Below are 16,953 nucleotides of genomic sequence, written 5' to 3'. Positions count from 1 at the left end.
TGTACATAACGCATTTCAAAAAATCACCGTAAGATGCCCATACTCTTTGCTTCCTATTGTTGGCTGTGGTAAATTAGAGTAGTAGCCTGCGTTAAGGGAAAAAAGGCAACATCATAATTGGATCTGCTGGAATACAAATTGAAGACAGAGTATGTCAAATGGCAAGGAAAATGACTTAATTACAAACAAATGAATGCACTATCAACAACAGAAAAAACATTGTTATGAGCAATATAATTGAAAAAAAAAAAAAAATAACAGAACAATTTAGATGTTAACTGTGAAGCTAGAGTGGTCATATTTATGGCACTAGAGCTAGCGAATGCATAATGTTTTGGTAATAATGATGCTCTTTATTTAGCACTACAGTGGGGACAACAAGCCAGCAAATAAACAACCACGAAAAAATTGGCATGGCTTCAAGTGCAAAACATGGCCTCCATTAGTCTACATCGCTAATTATATTGACAATATAAATATTCATGATGTTGCACTACTTATTCATGCAGGCTCAGTCTACATTCACCATCATATAAACACACAACTCACTGGAACTTAAAACATATACCATACATGTGTGCTTTAATTAAGCCATAGTCCGCACTGGAAAGCTAAGGGGGAGCCAATTGGGTGCATCTTGAGTGTGTGTGTGTGTGTCTGCATTCTCCAAGGAGCACTTCAAACATGCCGTTTGTTATCCCAGACCCTTGTGCTTTAAGGACGGCTGTCTAATCTCAAAGGTCTGGATGCTCTGGAAAAGTTAGCATGTGGGGGCTTCATTTGAATTTCTTACGGCTCAAAATAACTTTTTCTTCTAATGTATGCACCGGGGGGGCACAAGGAGAGCAGGGGAAAAACGCACAGCCACAAAAGGTGAGGTGTCTGTCGGAGATGGCTTTGGGGTCGCCGCAGCCTCCGCAACGTTGACGTGTCCCAATTTGAGCTCACCTGGGAGAGCGGTTATTAATTATTGAGCTGCGTACACTTGAGACGCGCTCGGTTTCATTAAATGTCACACTCCTGACCTGGGAAATAAAAGTTTGGATTCAAAGCAGTCACACTGTGGTGGTGCTTTCAGACTGCTAATGTCTGGGTGACAGCTGTCTCTGGAACATGGCGGCATGTTAACCAGAAATGAACAAACCTCCGCTAATGAACAAACAACAACTCCATGGTCCATTTCTGAAACTAATGACCACAACAATATGAAGACAAACATAACTGGAGATAGATGGCTGGTTTTACGGTCCGCTACAAAACATTGCCGCTCAAGGTTAAGGCCTTGGCTATCATGTGCATTTGTGCCTCTGTTATGCTCTAAAAACGATGACAATTTTCTTTGTGGGGAATACATGCTCTGGAAGACAAAACACGCTGATAAACAATAGCTTTTTTCTTTGGCTGCGATTTGTCTGCTTATACTGTACAGAGGCAGGTCACAGCAGCCGCAGGAAGCCTTCATTATGTCTTTGGCTAGTGGAGGAAAAAGTCAATACAGCAAAAATAAAAATGGATTTGAGACTTGGGGGGGCCTTCAAATACTGTACAATAGGGCCAAACACAACTGAGATGTCAAGTTGGCTGATGCTCGCTGCTTACGTGCATATCTGGTCCAGTTCCAGTAAGAGACACATTTAATCAGCTATGCATTTACCAATTTATGGCACTGCATTCATTTTTATGCGAGTGGATAATGGCAGCTGATTTAAAGTGCCAGAGCCTCAAATGCACTAATGGCACTTACAAGTCTGCTGTAAGAACAATAAATACTAAATGGACTTATGACATTTAAGGCAACAATTTAAATGGAAGCTCAACTACTTTTTAGCTAATTCATGTAGTTAAGTTGTGACATTTTTGCAGACTTGTGTTGTATTTATGATTAATAAAAACACAGCGCATGCTAATATTAACTGTGCGAGCCAGAATGAAGACTCTTTCTTTGTCTTCATCATCAAATTAGCATGCAACGTGTAATAAAGGGATAAGCTGAGACAGGCAATGAGGGGACATTGTATTGGAATTCAGCAGCATGGGTCACGTATGTGAAACATGCCACAGCAAAGCCCATTGCGAGGAGAAAGTCGTCCTGGAGGGTTAAAATGAGGACATGGAGGAACGGGAGAGAAATAATCCAAAACCACATCCAAACAGGATCAGTGGCCGGCCATTGTGTCTCTCCCTGCTGAGAACGAGAGAGAATAAGGGAGGGAGGGAGAGAACTTTGTGGAGTTTGTTGGCCACGGAGCCAGAGCAGAGCGGAGCTGAACAGAGCGCTGAGCCGGGTTGGGCGTCAGGGGTGTCAGGGCTGAGGGGGCTGAGGGGCCAAGGTCTCCTCGCTGTGGGGGATATTAAGCCCTCTGATTAGATCTCAGGGGCCGCCCATGGCAGACGTCTCCTTTACTACAGGCCCCAGCTCATCTTTATTTTGGCAGGGTGGTGCTCTCTGCAGGCTGCACTGCACCAATACTAAGCTGTTTGTGCAGGCAGGGAAAAAAAAGTGTATCCTCCCCCCCCCCCCCCCCCCCTTCTCCTTTTCATTTATTTATTCGTCTAGCCTACATGTGTTTGTTTCTGCTTAATCCAAGAGTTCACAATGCAGAGGCTGATCCAAGTGTTCCGAGGCAACACAAGCATGTCGGCTGCGTACGTTGATTTGGCTTCACGAGCTGATAACTACTAGTTTCGGGTTAAAGCTGAGCCTATGTCGTTGCTTTTGGATGCAAGATGTCACAATTCTAACACCAGCTTCACCAGCAGAACGTGGGCAGCAACGAAAAACAAAAAGCCAATTAAACTACTGTATTTGTCGAGACTATTGTGGATTTGCATCCTGTAGTTTTTCGAGTTTGTACTTCCCGCTGTGACATAAGTAAAAGAAAAGTGTATACACACACAGACACACACACACACACACACACACACACACACACACACACACACACACACGACTTTCATCAGGCACACTTTCTTCTGTTTTGTTTGTCTTAAGCACATATTCCCAATCACAATTTCCACACCAGCCCTCACCAACGCTCCTAAGGGTGCAGGCAGACACTTCTAGCTGCAGGCTCCCCCACTTCTGAAACCTGTCAAATCTGTCCTGGGAGAGTCAGCCTCCCTCTCATCATCCAGGGGCTTATGGACCTCTCTCCATTTACCCTCCCTTCCCTACACAGTTCTCTTTTCCTCCTTCTCTTCCCCTCTTTCATCTCACATCCAAACTTGCCAGTTGCAACCCTCCCAGCTTCCTCCAAGTTTTGTCTCCTTTTCTCCTCTATTTTGTCTCCCCTCATCTTACCGACTACGACTTACTTTTCCCCATTCTTTTTCCTCTGGTCTGTTTTGTGGTATGGTTTGTCCTCTCTCTCCGCTCCCTTCGGTGCAGATTGAAGATAATCAGGTGTGTCAAAGAGTGACAATCACTCCCTGCCCCCCACGGAGGTTTTGGGTCACGGCGGGTAGATCAAACCAAAACATGGTCATCGAGTTGGGATGATTTTTTGAACTAAGAGTAACCTTGTAAATCTGAGCTTAATGACCCAGCTGCTATTACTGGCACCACCTACTTTGATCAAAGTTTTGCTTTTATGGTCGGACTCATTACGTCTTTGACAGGCATCCTTTTAATCTGTAAATAAAGTTTTTGGAATAGTGCACTGACTCATCGAAGCTTACAAAATAAAACTGGCTAGAACCTTATGGTGAATTATACAGACTAGGCTCTGGAAAAGCCCTAAAGTAACTATTAGAGTATAGTAACAACCAAGAGGTACCTGTCCTTGACTTTAGACTTCTACACCGCTGCATTTCAGAGAGAAATATTCGACTTTTTCTCCCCTACTTTGAATATTAGGATTAAACATACAAAATAGAATATGACGTGTTGTTGAAACATTAAGCAACCAAACTTTGAATAAGCTACAACATAAAAGTGCCTCTTATGTGTAAATGCATAACAATCCAGAAAAAAAAAATTATATATGGAGAGTAATTATGTGTAATGAGAAGTTTTATTTGGATATTTTCATACTTCTATACATTGCGCTGACAATACTGTATATACTTTCCCTCCAAACCAAACAAACAATTTATACCGTCATTTGTTTTACTTTTAAGGGAAACCAGGGGTTCACTTCCTGAATCCCATGTGTGGTTTGGGTTACGCAACTAAACCACTAAGTCTAAGGTTAATTAAGGATTGTGGTTTTCAATGAATGTGAAAAAAATAAACGCGTCCTGTCTTGCAACATTTACCTAAGACAAGAATCATTCCTCAACCTTAACTAAGTGCTGCGAGTGCCTCAACATAAGAAGTTAATCATGCTTCAATCATTGCTACTTTCCCTTAATTAAAAGATCTGGATACTGCTGCTGCACAACTGTACGGTAAATGCCCTAACACATCATGAAAAATATTTACATTTGTCCAACAATATACTGTAAAAGTCTTTCCACTTTCTGCAACGCTCAACTTGAAGAAATATATTCAAGGACAGCTGTCAGGCGAACTCTCAGTTCCTCCTTTTCCTCCCAGTGCTCCGACTTCATTCTGGCTGTCCCGTGCATCCCCAACAGAGGGAGGCCTTTCAGTCAATGCGTACTCTCCACAGCCTGCCTTCCCCACCACTATGGGCCTTCGCCCATCTGTCTGTCTGCTCTGTGACCACTGTCCTGAGGGTGCACTCTGTCTCTCCCTCCTCCCCTCTCCCTCCCAGCATCCCTCTCTCTCATGCGCCGTGATCGATATGGACGCGGAGGGAGAGGGGGGACCTGTCTGTCAAAGCCGGCGGTGGAAAATGAAGGCTCAGATGAAGGAGGCATGCTCTGGATATTAAATGCCCAGACCCCTGTGAGGGGTGGAGGGGGTGGGGATATATCAATAGGCTTCTGCTAAAAGAGAGATAAGGCTGAAACAGCAATGAGCGAAGTAGAGGGAGGGTAGTGGAGAGAAAGAGAGATGAGGCAAATGAATAAGGAGCCGAGCCGCAAGATGGATGAGGAGGTAAGAGATGTGTAAAAATATATTTGAGCCAAATGCAAAACGTGAGCTAATGATGTTAATTGGGTGTGTGTGTGGGGGGGGGGCAAAATAGGGAAATGAGCTGAGGACCCGAAAAAGTGCGAGGAAGAGTAAAGAGCTGAGAAGGGAGAAGAGCTGAAGTTAACGACTTTGCAGATTTCATTATAGAGATAGTTAACCCTGTTGACACTGAAGGAGGGCGCTATCCTCTCAGGAGGAGTCCGGTCCTTCCACCTCCACGCACAGAGACAGATGAGATCATTACAGCTATCAGCACCACTGCCATCCACAATTAACACATCTCCTTTTCTTTCCCCACTCCTCCATGCCCCCCCCCCCTCTCATCTCCCCTTCGCTCACACTGTCTTCCCCCCTGCTCTCCCCCCCCTCTCACCTCATGACACTTCTTTGGCCTTGATTTGGAGGCAATTTGACTAAATAAAAAGCCACATGCAGCAAACTGTTCTCCGCTTTAGCCGACCCGCTTGCTTGACCTTTCCCAACTCATTTAGAACCCATTTGCCTTTTCACACTAGAAAAAAAAAAAAAAAAAAAAAAAAAAACGAGGAAATTAAAAACTTTCCATATTGAGAATGTAAATGTCTCTAAAAATGTACATAAAAAAACTCTACCTTTCTAATCTTTCTATCAGATCATTAGGTTGCAAGCCCATAATACACACACACACAAACACAATGCATACCTGTAAAGCAGACCGGACACTTGAAGGTTCCTCCCATGCCCTCAAAGCTGTGCTCAATCAGGTGGCATTGAAGCTTCGCTGGTGAGTCGAATGACTTACTACAGAGCTTGCATTCATGGTTCAATCCTTCCTCTGCAGCAGAGAAACGACAAAAACACAAAGAAAATCATAAGAAGGAAAATAAGCAAAGCGTGAATGGCAGAGGTCTCACTCTGCCTTGTTTCTTTTCTCGACTTCTTACACATGGAATTTGGAATTCGACAAATTTGTGGCAAAGGCCCCTGCCTGTGATTTGCATGAGACAGGAAATAATATAAAGTGTGATCTGCTCCCATCAGGCATAAATTAGATGACCAGCTGGGGCCTTGCACTTTGAACATGGTGAGCGTCGTCTTTCTAATTAACTTACATGCAAAATCATTTATTTCTAGCATCTGCAAAAGAAAACAGATTTTGAAGGTCTACATGAAGGAATGTGTGCTCTGAGAGGTGAATCAAAAATGAAGAGAGAAAGAACAGTTAAATAGTCTCATTTCAGATGTGCAGAGTGTTATTACTGTTACTGCAAGGACAAAATTATAACCTGAAACCTTCATTGTATGTCACCCAATAATCTTATCATGTCTCCAGTCGACATACACTGACTGTCAAGGCTGCCAAAACAACTCTCCTTTACGACATGCTCACGCGTCAACATTTTTAATACAGTGATACGAGAGTTATTTCAAGAGCACAACAGATTCCCAGTTTAACCGCTTGGCATTAGAATTCCCTGCACGTCTATCCAAACATTGCTCTGCCTCAGCCGAGGCCACAATAAATGTCGTTCAGACTGTGAACCTGCACACTCGTTTGCAGCACAACAATCTGCTGACTCAGGCTTCCAGAGAACTGCCCATCTCCAGTGCGTCAATAAAAGGCCTATACACTCTGCCATGGGGCCAGACTAGTGCTCTATCAAACTCCTGCCAACGCTGACATTAGCCCAGCTACTGCAAGGGGGTGGTGTGGATACACCGGGGACTCGTCGAGGGTTTTTCCCCAGGTCTCCACAGCCCGGTGCCCACCACATAGGCCCTTGGTACTAGAGGCACGAATACGCAATCCACCTAAACAGCTGTGCCGGGCGCGAGCTCATGGAGGATCCAAGGCGAGGGTTAATCGATTTAGGCGATTGTCTGGTGAAAAACAGTGCAGTGCAATTCAATTGTAACCTGCAATGGGCAAGGTTTGTTCAAAACAACTTTTAATTTTCCTGTTTTTTTTCTAAAAGCTCACCTGATACGGGGGTATATATATTTATAAAATAGATTATAGTGACAGTTGCAACTCGGTGACCACTGATATTTCCAGGACGAGACGGGAATGGAAACATCTCCTGCAGCGCCAAAAGAAACAGTGTGTACATACTGAACTTTGTCCTGTAACATATTACCACATGTCCTTTTTACAATCTTTTCTCAATAACATAAACATATGGCCTGGCATGCTGCATAAGGCGGTATCTACTGGATAAAAACAAACCGCACAGTAAGTTGCAAGCCTCAGCACAGGCTGACAGACTATGCTCCCTCATGACCGTCTAGTAAAAAGGTAACGGCCGATCAAAGCAGCTCGTTCTAGTTTGAAAGGGACCGAATTGATGATGTGTTCTGCAATCATGCATTTGACAGATGAGATATTCTGTGGCCCACATGTGCTTCAGGGTTGTAGCAGCAGGCATCAGCGAGAGAGGGGGAGGAGGGTGGCACGAGTGCGTCCGAGTAGCCGTACAACGGGATCACCGCGCTCTTTGATCCCCATCCAGTTTGCTTATTTGTGCGAGGGTGTACACTATGAGGTCAAGCTCGCTGCAGGGTTCATGGATCTGTTCTTCTGCCATATGCGCAGCCCTAGTTTGACCCTGGTGCACAACGCTGTCCCTTCAGAGACCTGGCCTGCTTCATTATGCAGATGACTCTGCACCTGCCTGACTGACCTTGTGTGCATGCATGTGTGTGTTTATGTCTGTGAGCAGGTGCATCAAGGGGAAATGGCAAAGAGATACTATGTATACAGTGTGCTTCAATTTTGAAGAATAAGGCTGGTGTTATTCTATATTTTTCTTATTGCCAACAAATATCAATAATGGATTGTGATCAGCAATGTGTTAGTCTGTGTCTACTTTCCTAACCTGACTGTGGCTCTTGGGCCCTAGCTCACTCATTCCTACTAAAGTAGTACACCTTTAAAACAGGTCACTAACACGTAGTTTCATTTTTAAAAAAGGTCAGTAATTCCCTAAAACAGCTAGGAATTGTAGTTTTTACCAAATGTTACCAAAACAGGACTAAATCATGCATTTGTTGGGAACTATGTTTTGTGGATTAATACACATTTGGTGTGAAGGATGTTGTATTTGGGATCAGAATTAACTACATTATGGTGAACATGTCAATCAGTGCACAGGTGTTGCTCAATGACGTGTTCTAATAGATTTAGGACAACAATGGAGGTCTATGGCAGTGAGCTACAGGATATCTTTGGATACACACACAATACTTGTGACGAGGATTAATTCAGCGTTGGATTTGGTGTTTTAATGGGATGTATTTTTTGATAATTCTAAAACGTTGTTTATATATATATATATATATATATATATATATATATATATATATATATGAAATACAACATATCTACTGATGTGTTTGAGTTAGAGTTAGTACATAGTTCAACTACATTCTAAGTAAACTGTGCTCTGTTAGCTCCTGTGACGCAGCCTGTGTAGGGTTGGGTTTGCAGTCGGCAGTGTAACGGGGGTTGAATCAAGCTGGCAGCCTGTTTCTTAGTGAGAGCCAGGGGAGGAAGTCAGCTCAATCACCCCTATATGCTGCCTCATTGGGCTGAGGTCACTTCCTGTCATTCCCCCAGCCCTTCTCCGGGGCTGCCCAATCAGCATGGCCCTGCGTGGTCCCACCCTCACCCCTTTCTATGCACTGAGCAGACTCTGGATATAGTTACAGGGCCACATGGGACCGTCGGCTCTCTCTCCCTCTATCCTCATCTCCGTCTCTCTCCCTCCTCCAGCTCTCTGTTTCCGAGTCTCCCGAGCGTCTCTCCGCTGCCACCACCCTGTCCCTCCGCACTCCAAAGTAAAATCCTTTAGATGAGTACTGCTCCTGTGCCTGCTCCCTCTAAGCATCCCTGACACCAGCAAAGTAAGCCCATCTGCATATCCACAGGGCCTCGCGTTCCTGTGGCTCATGGTTTATGTATTTCACAGCTCCTTAAAACACAAACGCCTAATATCTCTCCCACGTGGAGGACAGAAGAGGGAGAGAGGAAAAAAAAAAAAAACGACTCTCAAAAAGAATGGTCTTTATTTCTCTGCGCTGTTTACTTTTTTTTTTAAATCCCGGCTGAAGTTCATGTGCTGTTGAAGGTTGTTTGGGACACAGGGGCTTGCGGGTCTGGCTTGCATAGTTTAGTGAATGCTTTATGTAACAACGACACAGCTGCAGCATATTGAATTCTATATGTTTAAGGCAGTGATAAAGGTGTCGGTGAATATGATAGAGATGTCTTGGTTTGCTCAGAGTTCGAATGCAGAGCCATCATCTGACAGTGAGTAAAAGAATGAACTAAAGTAACTAAAGACAGTCTAACTTTCTGATAATAGTGTGTAGTTAAGTGTAACATAGGGCATTGCTTAATTAAAAACTGTCCCTCAGCTGATTCCACTCCAACATCGCCACCCCCCCCCCCGCCACCAATGCCCCTTACTCTATTTAAACAAGTCTGCTGAGGAGCAATTTGAATTGGAGGGGAATTCAGGATCACTTTTAGCATTTGGCTTTGGAAGAGAAAAATCTGATACTTAGATTTACACTCCCCTCTGGGGCATGGTGAATGGTTCTCTGAAGCTCACTCTTAGAGGGACCCATGCTGCTTTGTGTCGCGAAAGCAGCACACTAACAAATGATATTAAGAACATCAATCAAGGCACTTCTTTGCTGAAAGTAATGAATAAACAAGTGGGAGAACAAATTGAGAATATTTAGTGGGCTGGAATGGGTTGTTTTGGAAAAGCCGGAGACAGAACTGCCATCATAATCAAAGTTGGCCCAGTCAAACCGATAGGTCAACGCAATACTAAGTTTCTAAACTGCCAAACCGTGCCATAAAGGCAGAAAATACCTGCTTGGAGCGATCTTGTTTATGAGGAATTTCACCTTTAGGTAGAGTTTGCTTTCCGTTCCGTACCATCTGTTTCACAATAATCAGCCTGATGTTGGAGTTGCATGTTAATAAACCAAGAAGATTTGGTTTTTGGCGGACTCGCTGCCGTATATACAACCCACTACGGGATTGTGGATGGTAGCAGAGTAGACAGCTTCAGGCCTGTAAACAGTAGGTGGGTTTACTTCTCTCTTCTCTCCGCGGGTACTATCCATTAACAGATAATGGGGGGAAAATCAGAGTGATTAAGGCCCAGGGAATTATGGGTGAATACAAATTGACTCCACCTCCGTGTGGTGCGCTCTCTTGAGGTAGAAGCACTGCTCATAAGGAACAAACTCATTTCAGAAGTACTACAAGGCCCATTAAGGCCTGGAGAATGCTGCAGATGGGGGTGGAAAGGTGGTAGGTGGGAGCGCAAAGGGATGGACTCCCCCCGGACCAAAGCTGATTGGAGAACTGGCGCCTGGGGGGGAACGCTGCTAATATCTATTTCCTGCCTCCACAGTTTGAGAATGACAGAGTGAATCAAGTGCAAAATGTCAAAATGAAAGTACAATATTTAATCATAGCACCTCTAAAATTCACCCCATTCTATCAATGAGTTAATGTATTACACAAACAGTGATGGAAATGTGGTCGACTGCAAGCTAATAAAATCAAAGAGATTGGAAAACTACTGCAGCATGAAAGACAAAGCTTTACTTCAGTTTGCCTGTAGGGAAGTGGGCATGTAAAATACACACTGTGTGTCTGCAAGAGAAAAAGCGAAAGACGAGCAAAGCGAGGCACTGAAGCCCTCGTGTCAGGGTCCCAAGTTCGGTGCATGCCTGATGCAGTTTTCCAACCTCCAGAGGGAGAAGGAGGGGTGAGGTGTTGGCTGTGACATGTCAGTGATGGCGACGCCCCCTCGCGCAGCAAGAGCAAAGGATTCTGGGGGAACATGTCTCTGGGAGAATGTCAGCTCTGATGCATGGCGGCTCGTTGGAGGTGCTAATCAGAGCAGGGATAGGCTCCTGCTAGGATCAGCCACTCTGCGCCTACATTAACCGCCTCACAGCTCCCCTGGCTGCCCAGGCCAGAGGTAGAAACACCGAACTGACAGGTTTTGTGTCGAGATAAACATGCGTAACGCTTGAGCGGATGTTACAAAAGGTTTAGCAGACTAGAACACCTTTTGGAGTTCAAAAAAATATGGGGGGACAAAAACATAAGGACACTTCTCCTCCCTAACATAAACGCACTGAGCAGACATTTCCACTCGAGTTATTTGCCAAGTGCCCCCCGTGCATGTATGTTGAGAAACTAAAGCCAAAAGTCTTTGTTGAAGCATTAATATCAGGGACAACAGAGAAAAACGCACAGCTTTACGGTGCGTTATAATTATTATTATGTGAAATAATTTTGTACCAGAAGACAAGAGGCCGAATGTTTAAATGTTCAGACAAAAATTGATGATGCCTCGTTTACACGTAGTTATGTTTTTTGTCCCTAATTCCATATAGTATAAGGAGTAAGCCCCCTATTGTTCAACGCAAGAAAATGCATCTCTCTACGGATAGATTAAAAACGGCATTGCAGAGATGGGAGAGAAGTCAATTTTGTCAGATTGTCAATGCATGGCGACAAAAAAGTGATGATTTTTCCTGAATATTTTGCTAAATGACCCACTATGCATGCACTCTATAAGAAACACAGCTAGCATGCCACTAACATGCAAACTCTTTCACTTAAATAGAGACACAATGCATAAAAACAGTCCATCCGAAATCTGCCACAAAAGTTACAAATTTTTGTTGGGCAAACACATCACGGAGGTAGAAACAAATGGACTACCTGTTGACACGCATACGTACACAGAGCTATGTGCAAACAAAGGGTGAAAAACATGCTGTGCTGTGCGTTTCTCTATGCATTGATTTAGTAAGGTCTTCACAAGCTTTTATGACTCAACTGTGTCAAGACGGCATGGCAAACAGTGGCGTAATACATAAGAAGAGGAGATAATCGTTCTATTCTTGCGTATCACGGTTACATCTCATTCAGTGTCACTCAACTCTTGTAGTAAAGTAAGAAATACACTACATAGCCCTTATAAAATGGCCAAATGACTGCAGGCCTGTATTTCAGATTTTGTACATATATGCATTTTTAGATTTGAAACGGCTCTGAATGTAATGTGTTAACGTGCAGCCTGCCAGAGGGGAAACGAGCTGGTAGAACCAGATGAAGCCGGTGTTTGTGTTTCAGCAGGACCACTGTATGCTTTGAAGGATGCTCTGCCATTTTGTGTTTCGCCTGGACCACATTACCAGCTATTCCTACAGCTGAAACCCACAATGGCTAAAACTCCGTCAAATGAAGTGTGTAGGTCACAGAGGCAGAAGAAAAGCAAAAAAAAAGAGAAGGGAGGAATCCACAACAACAAAGGCAAGAGCCGAATACTTGTTAACGAATGATGTGTAGGCGCTGCAGCTGCAGGCAGGTATGGAGGTCCGTCGGGGACAAACAGTGCAGGCTGCTGAGATGGATTGCACGGGAGCGCTGGACCCCCTGCAGCCACACTAACACCATTCAGCACTGAAATGCTCTAATTTACTCTATACATGCCTATTCTAAATTGCTGCTTTTTTTTTCTTGTTAGAAGGAAATAAAAGGAGGTCAAGTGGCTATGCCCTAACTTTCCAAGACTCTTGTGCTCAATGACAGTTGCTGTGCAATGTAAGAAAAAATAATTACAAACAAGCAAAGAAAGAGTAAAATGGGCAACAACAAAAAAACTTTCTGGCAAGCAAAGAGGAGAGAAGAAATGAGGCGTGAATCTAACCAGAATCTCTTTCAGGTCTCAAAAGAGTGAATGGCCTGAATGTAAGAAGTTAATTACGGGCACATGCCCGGCTTTTTTTTCGCGAGCCTCACTGTGGCATTGTCGGGCTGAGGTATGCGGCTCTATGGGGTCTGTGGTCCACACAAAGGAACGGGGAAAGAGAGCGTTGCGGAGAGGCCCCTTGGCTGGGCTCACGGCATGGAACACTGTACAATTAGCCAGCCCCTGCGTTCTACCGGCTTATAATTATCAGTGCTTGCCTTAATTGACTCCCTTAGCCTGCTGCAGAGGGACCCCCCCCCCCTCTCCTACCCCCTTCCCCCCCCCTGCTCGACGCAGGCCGCCGAGTGCCACGCCGGGCTCTCCAAAGTCATTTAGAAAAGCGCTCATATTTTCGACACAAAAAAAGGGGGAACATTTGGTGAGAGAGAATTCATCATCAGGTGTCTAGAGGTTTTCCTTAATAGAAAAGCTGAGTCCCACTGAGTGCGCTCCGTGTAGCGGCCAGCCACGCATGCTCAGGACCAGCAAGCCGCCATTCGCAGCGGGCCACGAGACATTAGCATAATTTTATATAACACAGGCAACCGCGCTGGAAATTTAATACATCTCAGCAAATACGAGACAGGCGTTTTGCATAATTTTTTTCCTCATTCTCCACCCAGCCTCCTCTCTCCCTTCTATCTTCCTGTCCTCGCTCCATGTCTCTCTCATGTCTCGTCTTCGGTCTTGCCTCGCTCCCTCGCTCGCTGCCACTCTCCTTTTCCCCCCCCCCCCCCTTACACAACCACCCCTCTCTCTCCTCGCCCCATGGTGCTGCTCTCACTAGGAGAGGGGAAGTTCATTACCTCAGCTAAATCAGAATTAGTCCCTTCATTTTGACGGGGCGAACTTCATTAGAAAGGCCCTTCCTTAATCCAGCAGGGAGAACTGATGAATCTACATGGGGGCAATAATTTGCTTCACACAGCACATTCAGCCACTTCCTCCACAATGTTTCCCCCTTCCTTTTCCCCGTCTATTTGACTTTATGTACTTATGGTTACATTTTTATTAGATCTAAAGGAAAAAAAAAAAAACTAAGAAAGGAAAACACCTGCATATAATTAACTAATGGCAGCGGAGAGGGTGTAAAGAATGAGTTATGCTATTTGGAATGTCCCGTCTCCCCAACAGGCTTCGGGGCCTCTGGAGCAGCCATGGCTGACTTGGCTTGCACTCAAACACAGGCTGAGTGAGCACGGCAGACAGCAGACTGGGTCTGAGGTAACTATTCACGGTGATTTTACAAGGCCATGATTGTGTTCCAGTGTTTGTAATCTTTCCCGTGCATGTGGTTACAGCACGTAGAACGATAACCAAACAAATAAAAGAGGAGAATAAATAATTTGCTGTTATGAAAGTTAGAATCTTGCCTCCTTTTCTTTTCTGGTTTTCTACACAACACACAGTTTTGCAAGGAACTAAGGAGACAGAGTTGTCCAGATCCTTAGCACAAACTAGAGAGTGAGGAGATGTGAATCAGGACAGACAGCCCCTGACTGCCATACCACAGCGCCTGGTGTCAAACAGATGTGCAGCTTGGCAGCTACGCTCCCCAGAAAACAGAGAGCCCATGGATTCCAGGGTGTCGTTGAGTCGTGCTACCCTCCTCCCCTCTCAGCACTCCTCCGTCCCCCAGCCGTCCCAACCACCCCACACTGTGCCCCTGCAGTCTCCCTCCCTCATCACCTCCGCACAGGGGTCCCCTGACTGGTAATCTCGTCCCTCGAATGTGAAATCTCCGACAGCGATGCCCCGCGCTTTTACCCCCTACCTCTGTGGCTGATGGGTAAATTGGAATGGCGCTCCCTGCTGGCGCCGAGAGCTCTGAACAGACAGCGGCACACACATGCTGAGGCGCCCCTCGCATGCCCTGTCTAATATAGTGGACATGCACACTCTCTCTCTCTCTCTCCAAGCTGCAATATCCATGCACAGACACACGTCCACGCACAGACGCACACATGGGAGCAAAACACACGTACGCGCAGTTTCACATTCACAAAATCTACCAGGAAATTCGCATACACGGCCTCATAAACGTACACACGCACACGCATACGGATGCAAGGTAAGTGCTCCATGCATGATCTGTTCGCCCTCATCTGCATAAAGATTGAATACATGATAAAAAATAAAAAACCAGATACTAGGAACTGAGTCAATATATGTTCAAATTTAAATGTGCATCATCTGGAATGGCTCAGCTTGGGTCCTTTTGCAGAAACCGCACCTGACTCCGGTTGCCATAGTTTCTATTATGTGTAAGCCGCAGAGTGTTTAAAAAAAAAAAAAAAAAAAAAAGTCCACAGCGTGTATAATAGGCACTGCCAACTTGGCGTTTCAATAAGTTGAATGTAAAACTAACAAACACAATCAGTGTAGAGGCTATTTTTTTTCTTTTACTTCTTTTTTAAATGTGGCCAGGCATCAGGGTAGGATTTCCCAGAGGGCTGGTTTAGCTGTTCGAGGCTCTCACTCCATCTATCTGTCTACTTTTCCTCCACTGTCGATGCTCTGAAGCATGCGTGAATGGTTGAGTCCACCCACAAATCGCAGGGACGTCCTGAAATAGTCAATGGGACCTGGAGGGGCTAAAGATCACTGCAGAAGAAGCCACTGAGGCCTTCCTGTCAAAGGCAGTGCTTTCAGGGGGCCAGGGGTGAGGGGGAGCCAGAGGGAGAGAGCCAGAGACATGACACACATTTCATTACACTTAGACCAACTGTGGGTTCAACTTAGAGCCCTGGATTTCCAATGGCGTCTCGAAGGATGGAGTAAGTGGAGGTGTAAGAGAATGGTTTTTACAAAGAACACAATGGGTAGGTGGACAAAGGCAGGCAGCTGGACTAATTGCTTGGGGGCTTGTAGGAATATTTTGCTAAGTACTTCGGTTTAAAGCTCAATTTGGTGGCGCACGTCACTCTGGTGAACATTAAATATAAATCTCACTCCAGCTGCAATTAAAAAAAGGACACTGTGATTAAGAGGTGTATTTTAGAATGTTTGCATATCTTTGTATATTTATCTTTTAATATCTAAATAGGTGCGAAATTCTCTCTCAGCGACGTACTGTAACAACAAACCTCCCGTCATCATTGCTACATTATGGAGAATATCATTTGCAGTCTAACCTACTTTGCTTTACAAAGAAACGTCTATTTAAAATTCCTTGGAGTATTATCAAAAGGGCTATAGAATTACAAAACGCTATTATTATTGCTCGCTTGGGGGGAGCCCTCGCTCATTAAGCTTCTAAGATGTCGTGGGTTTTGATTATTCTATCAGCTTCATTTTCTTATTATAGTGACAAACCCCTGCTATTTTGTTGCCAATCTCCTTCCAGCTGTCATATCTTTTGAAAGATCACAAAAAACCTTCAAACACACTTGTGATACGTCTTCAAATTCGCCAGACATCGCTTGATTCCCCTATTGAATTTGCAGGATTAACTTGAGGAAGAAACGTCTCATATTTCTTAACTGGTTGCTATGTCTGACATCAGAGCGTATGAGATTCTAGCATACTGGTATTGTCCAGGGGAGGGAACCCTCACTCTAACCGTCAGCGCTCCTCCAAGTGGGACAGAGATGATTAAAACACACCATGGCTGTGACTGACAGACTCCCCACCGCTTCAAGAAGATGACATGTCTCCAAGTCACACAGAAAAGCAACTCCTCTAATTTTAACTCTGACTACAACACCGACCCCCTCTGTCAAAACCCACAAAAAAGAAAAAACAGCCATGCTGAGATTCTTAACCACAATAAAAGTGATAACAACTAAACAGAGAAATAAGTTTAAAAAACAACAATAGGGAAGGTGGAGACGAAAGGGGTGAGAAGGCGCCATTTCCCTCAGGTGCACACAAACAGCAGGAACCTGTGAGCTTGTGACAACACCTTCAAACATTTCTGTTACTTTCACAGAAATATCTGAGGCTGGTGCTCCAATGTGACGCTTCCGCAGCAGTCTTCTCCCAGCGCACATTCGACTTGGCAAGTTCTTGGTTGCCAAGAAGAAAAAAACACTCTCCTAACGGACTGCGTTTGACATTTGTCATGACAGGAATACAGTGAGAGGGGGAGAAAAAAGAGAAAAGAGGAGCGAGAGGTGGGAGGGGAAGAGGGAAATG

General features: G+C 44.7%; 1 protein-coding gene across 8 annotated transcripts in view; it reads right to left on the bottom strand.

The window, feature by feature from the left end:
* LOC116387637 (zinc finger protein 521) overlaps positions 1 to 16,953 on the bottom strand; it is a 96,885-nt gene that overhangs the window by 12,683 nt on the left and 67,249 nt on the right. For all 8 annotated transcript variants that reach the window (XM_031854898.1, XM_031854902.1, XM_031854903.1 and 5 more), the window contains one exon: positions 5,727 to 5,858. In XM_031854898.1, coding sequence (XP_031710758.1) covers positions 5,727 to 5,858 — 132 coding nt within the window. The remainder of the gene's footprint in view (positions 1 to 5,726; positions 5,859 to 16,953) is intronic.

This window comes from Anarrhichthys ocellatus, unplaced genomic scaffold (assembly GCF_004355925.1).
Source record: "Anarrhichthys ocellatus isolate YVR2014 unplaced genomic scaffold, GSC_Weel_1.0 scaffold15, whole genome shotgun sequence".
NCBI lineage: Eukaryota > Metazoa > Chordata > Actinopteri > Perciformes > Anarhichadidae > Anarrhichthys > Anarrhichthys ocellatus.
This window is presented reverse-complemented; position numbering and strand designations above follow the sequence as displayed.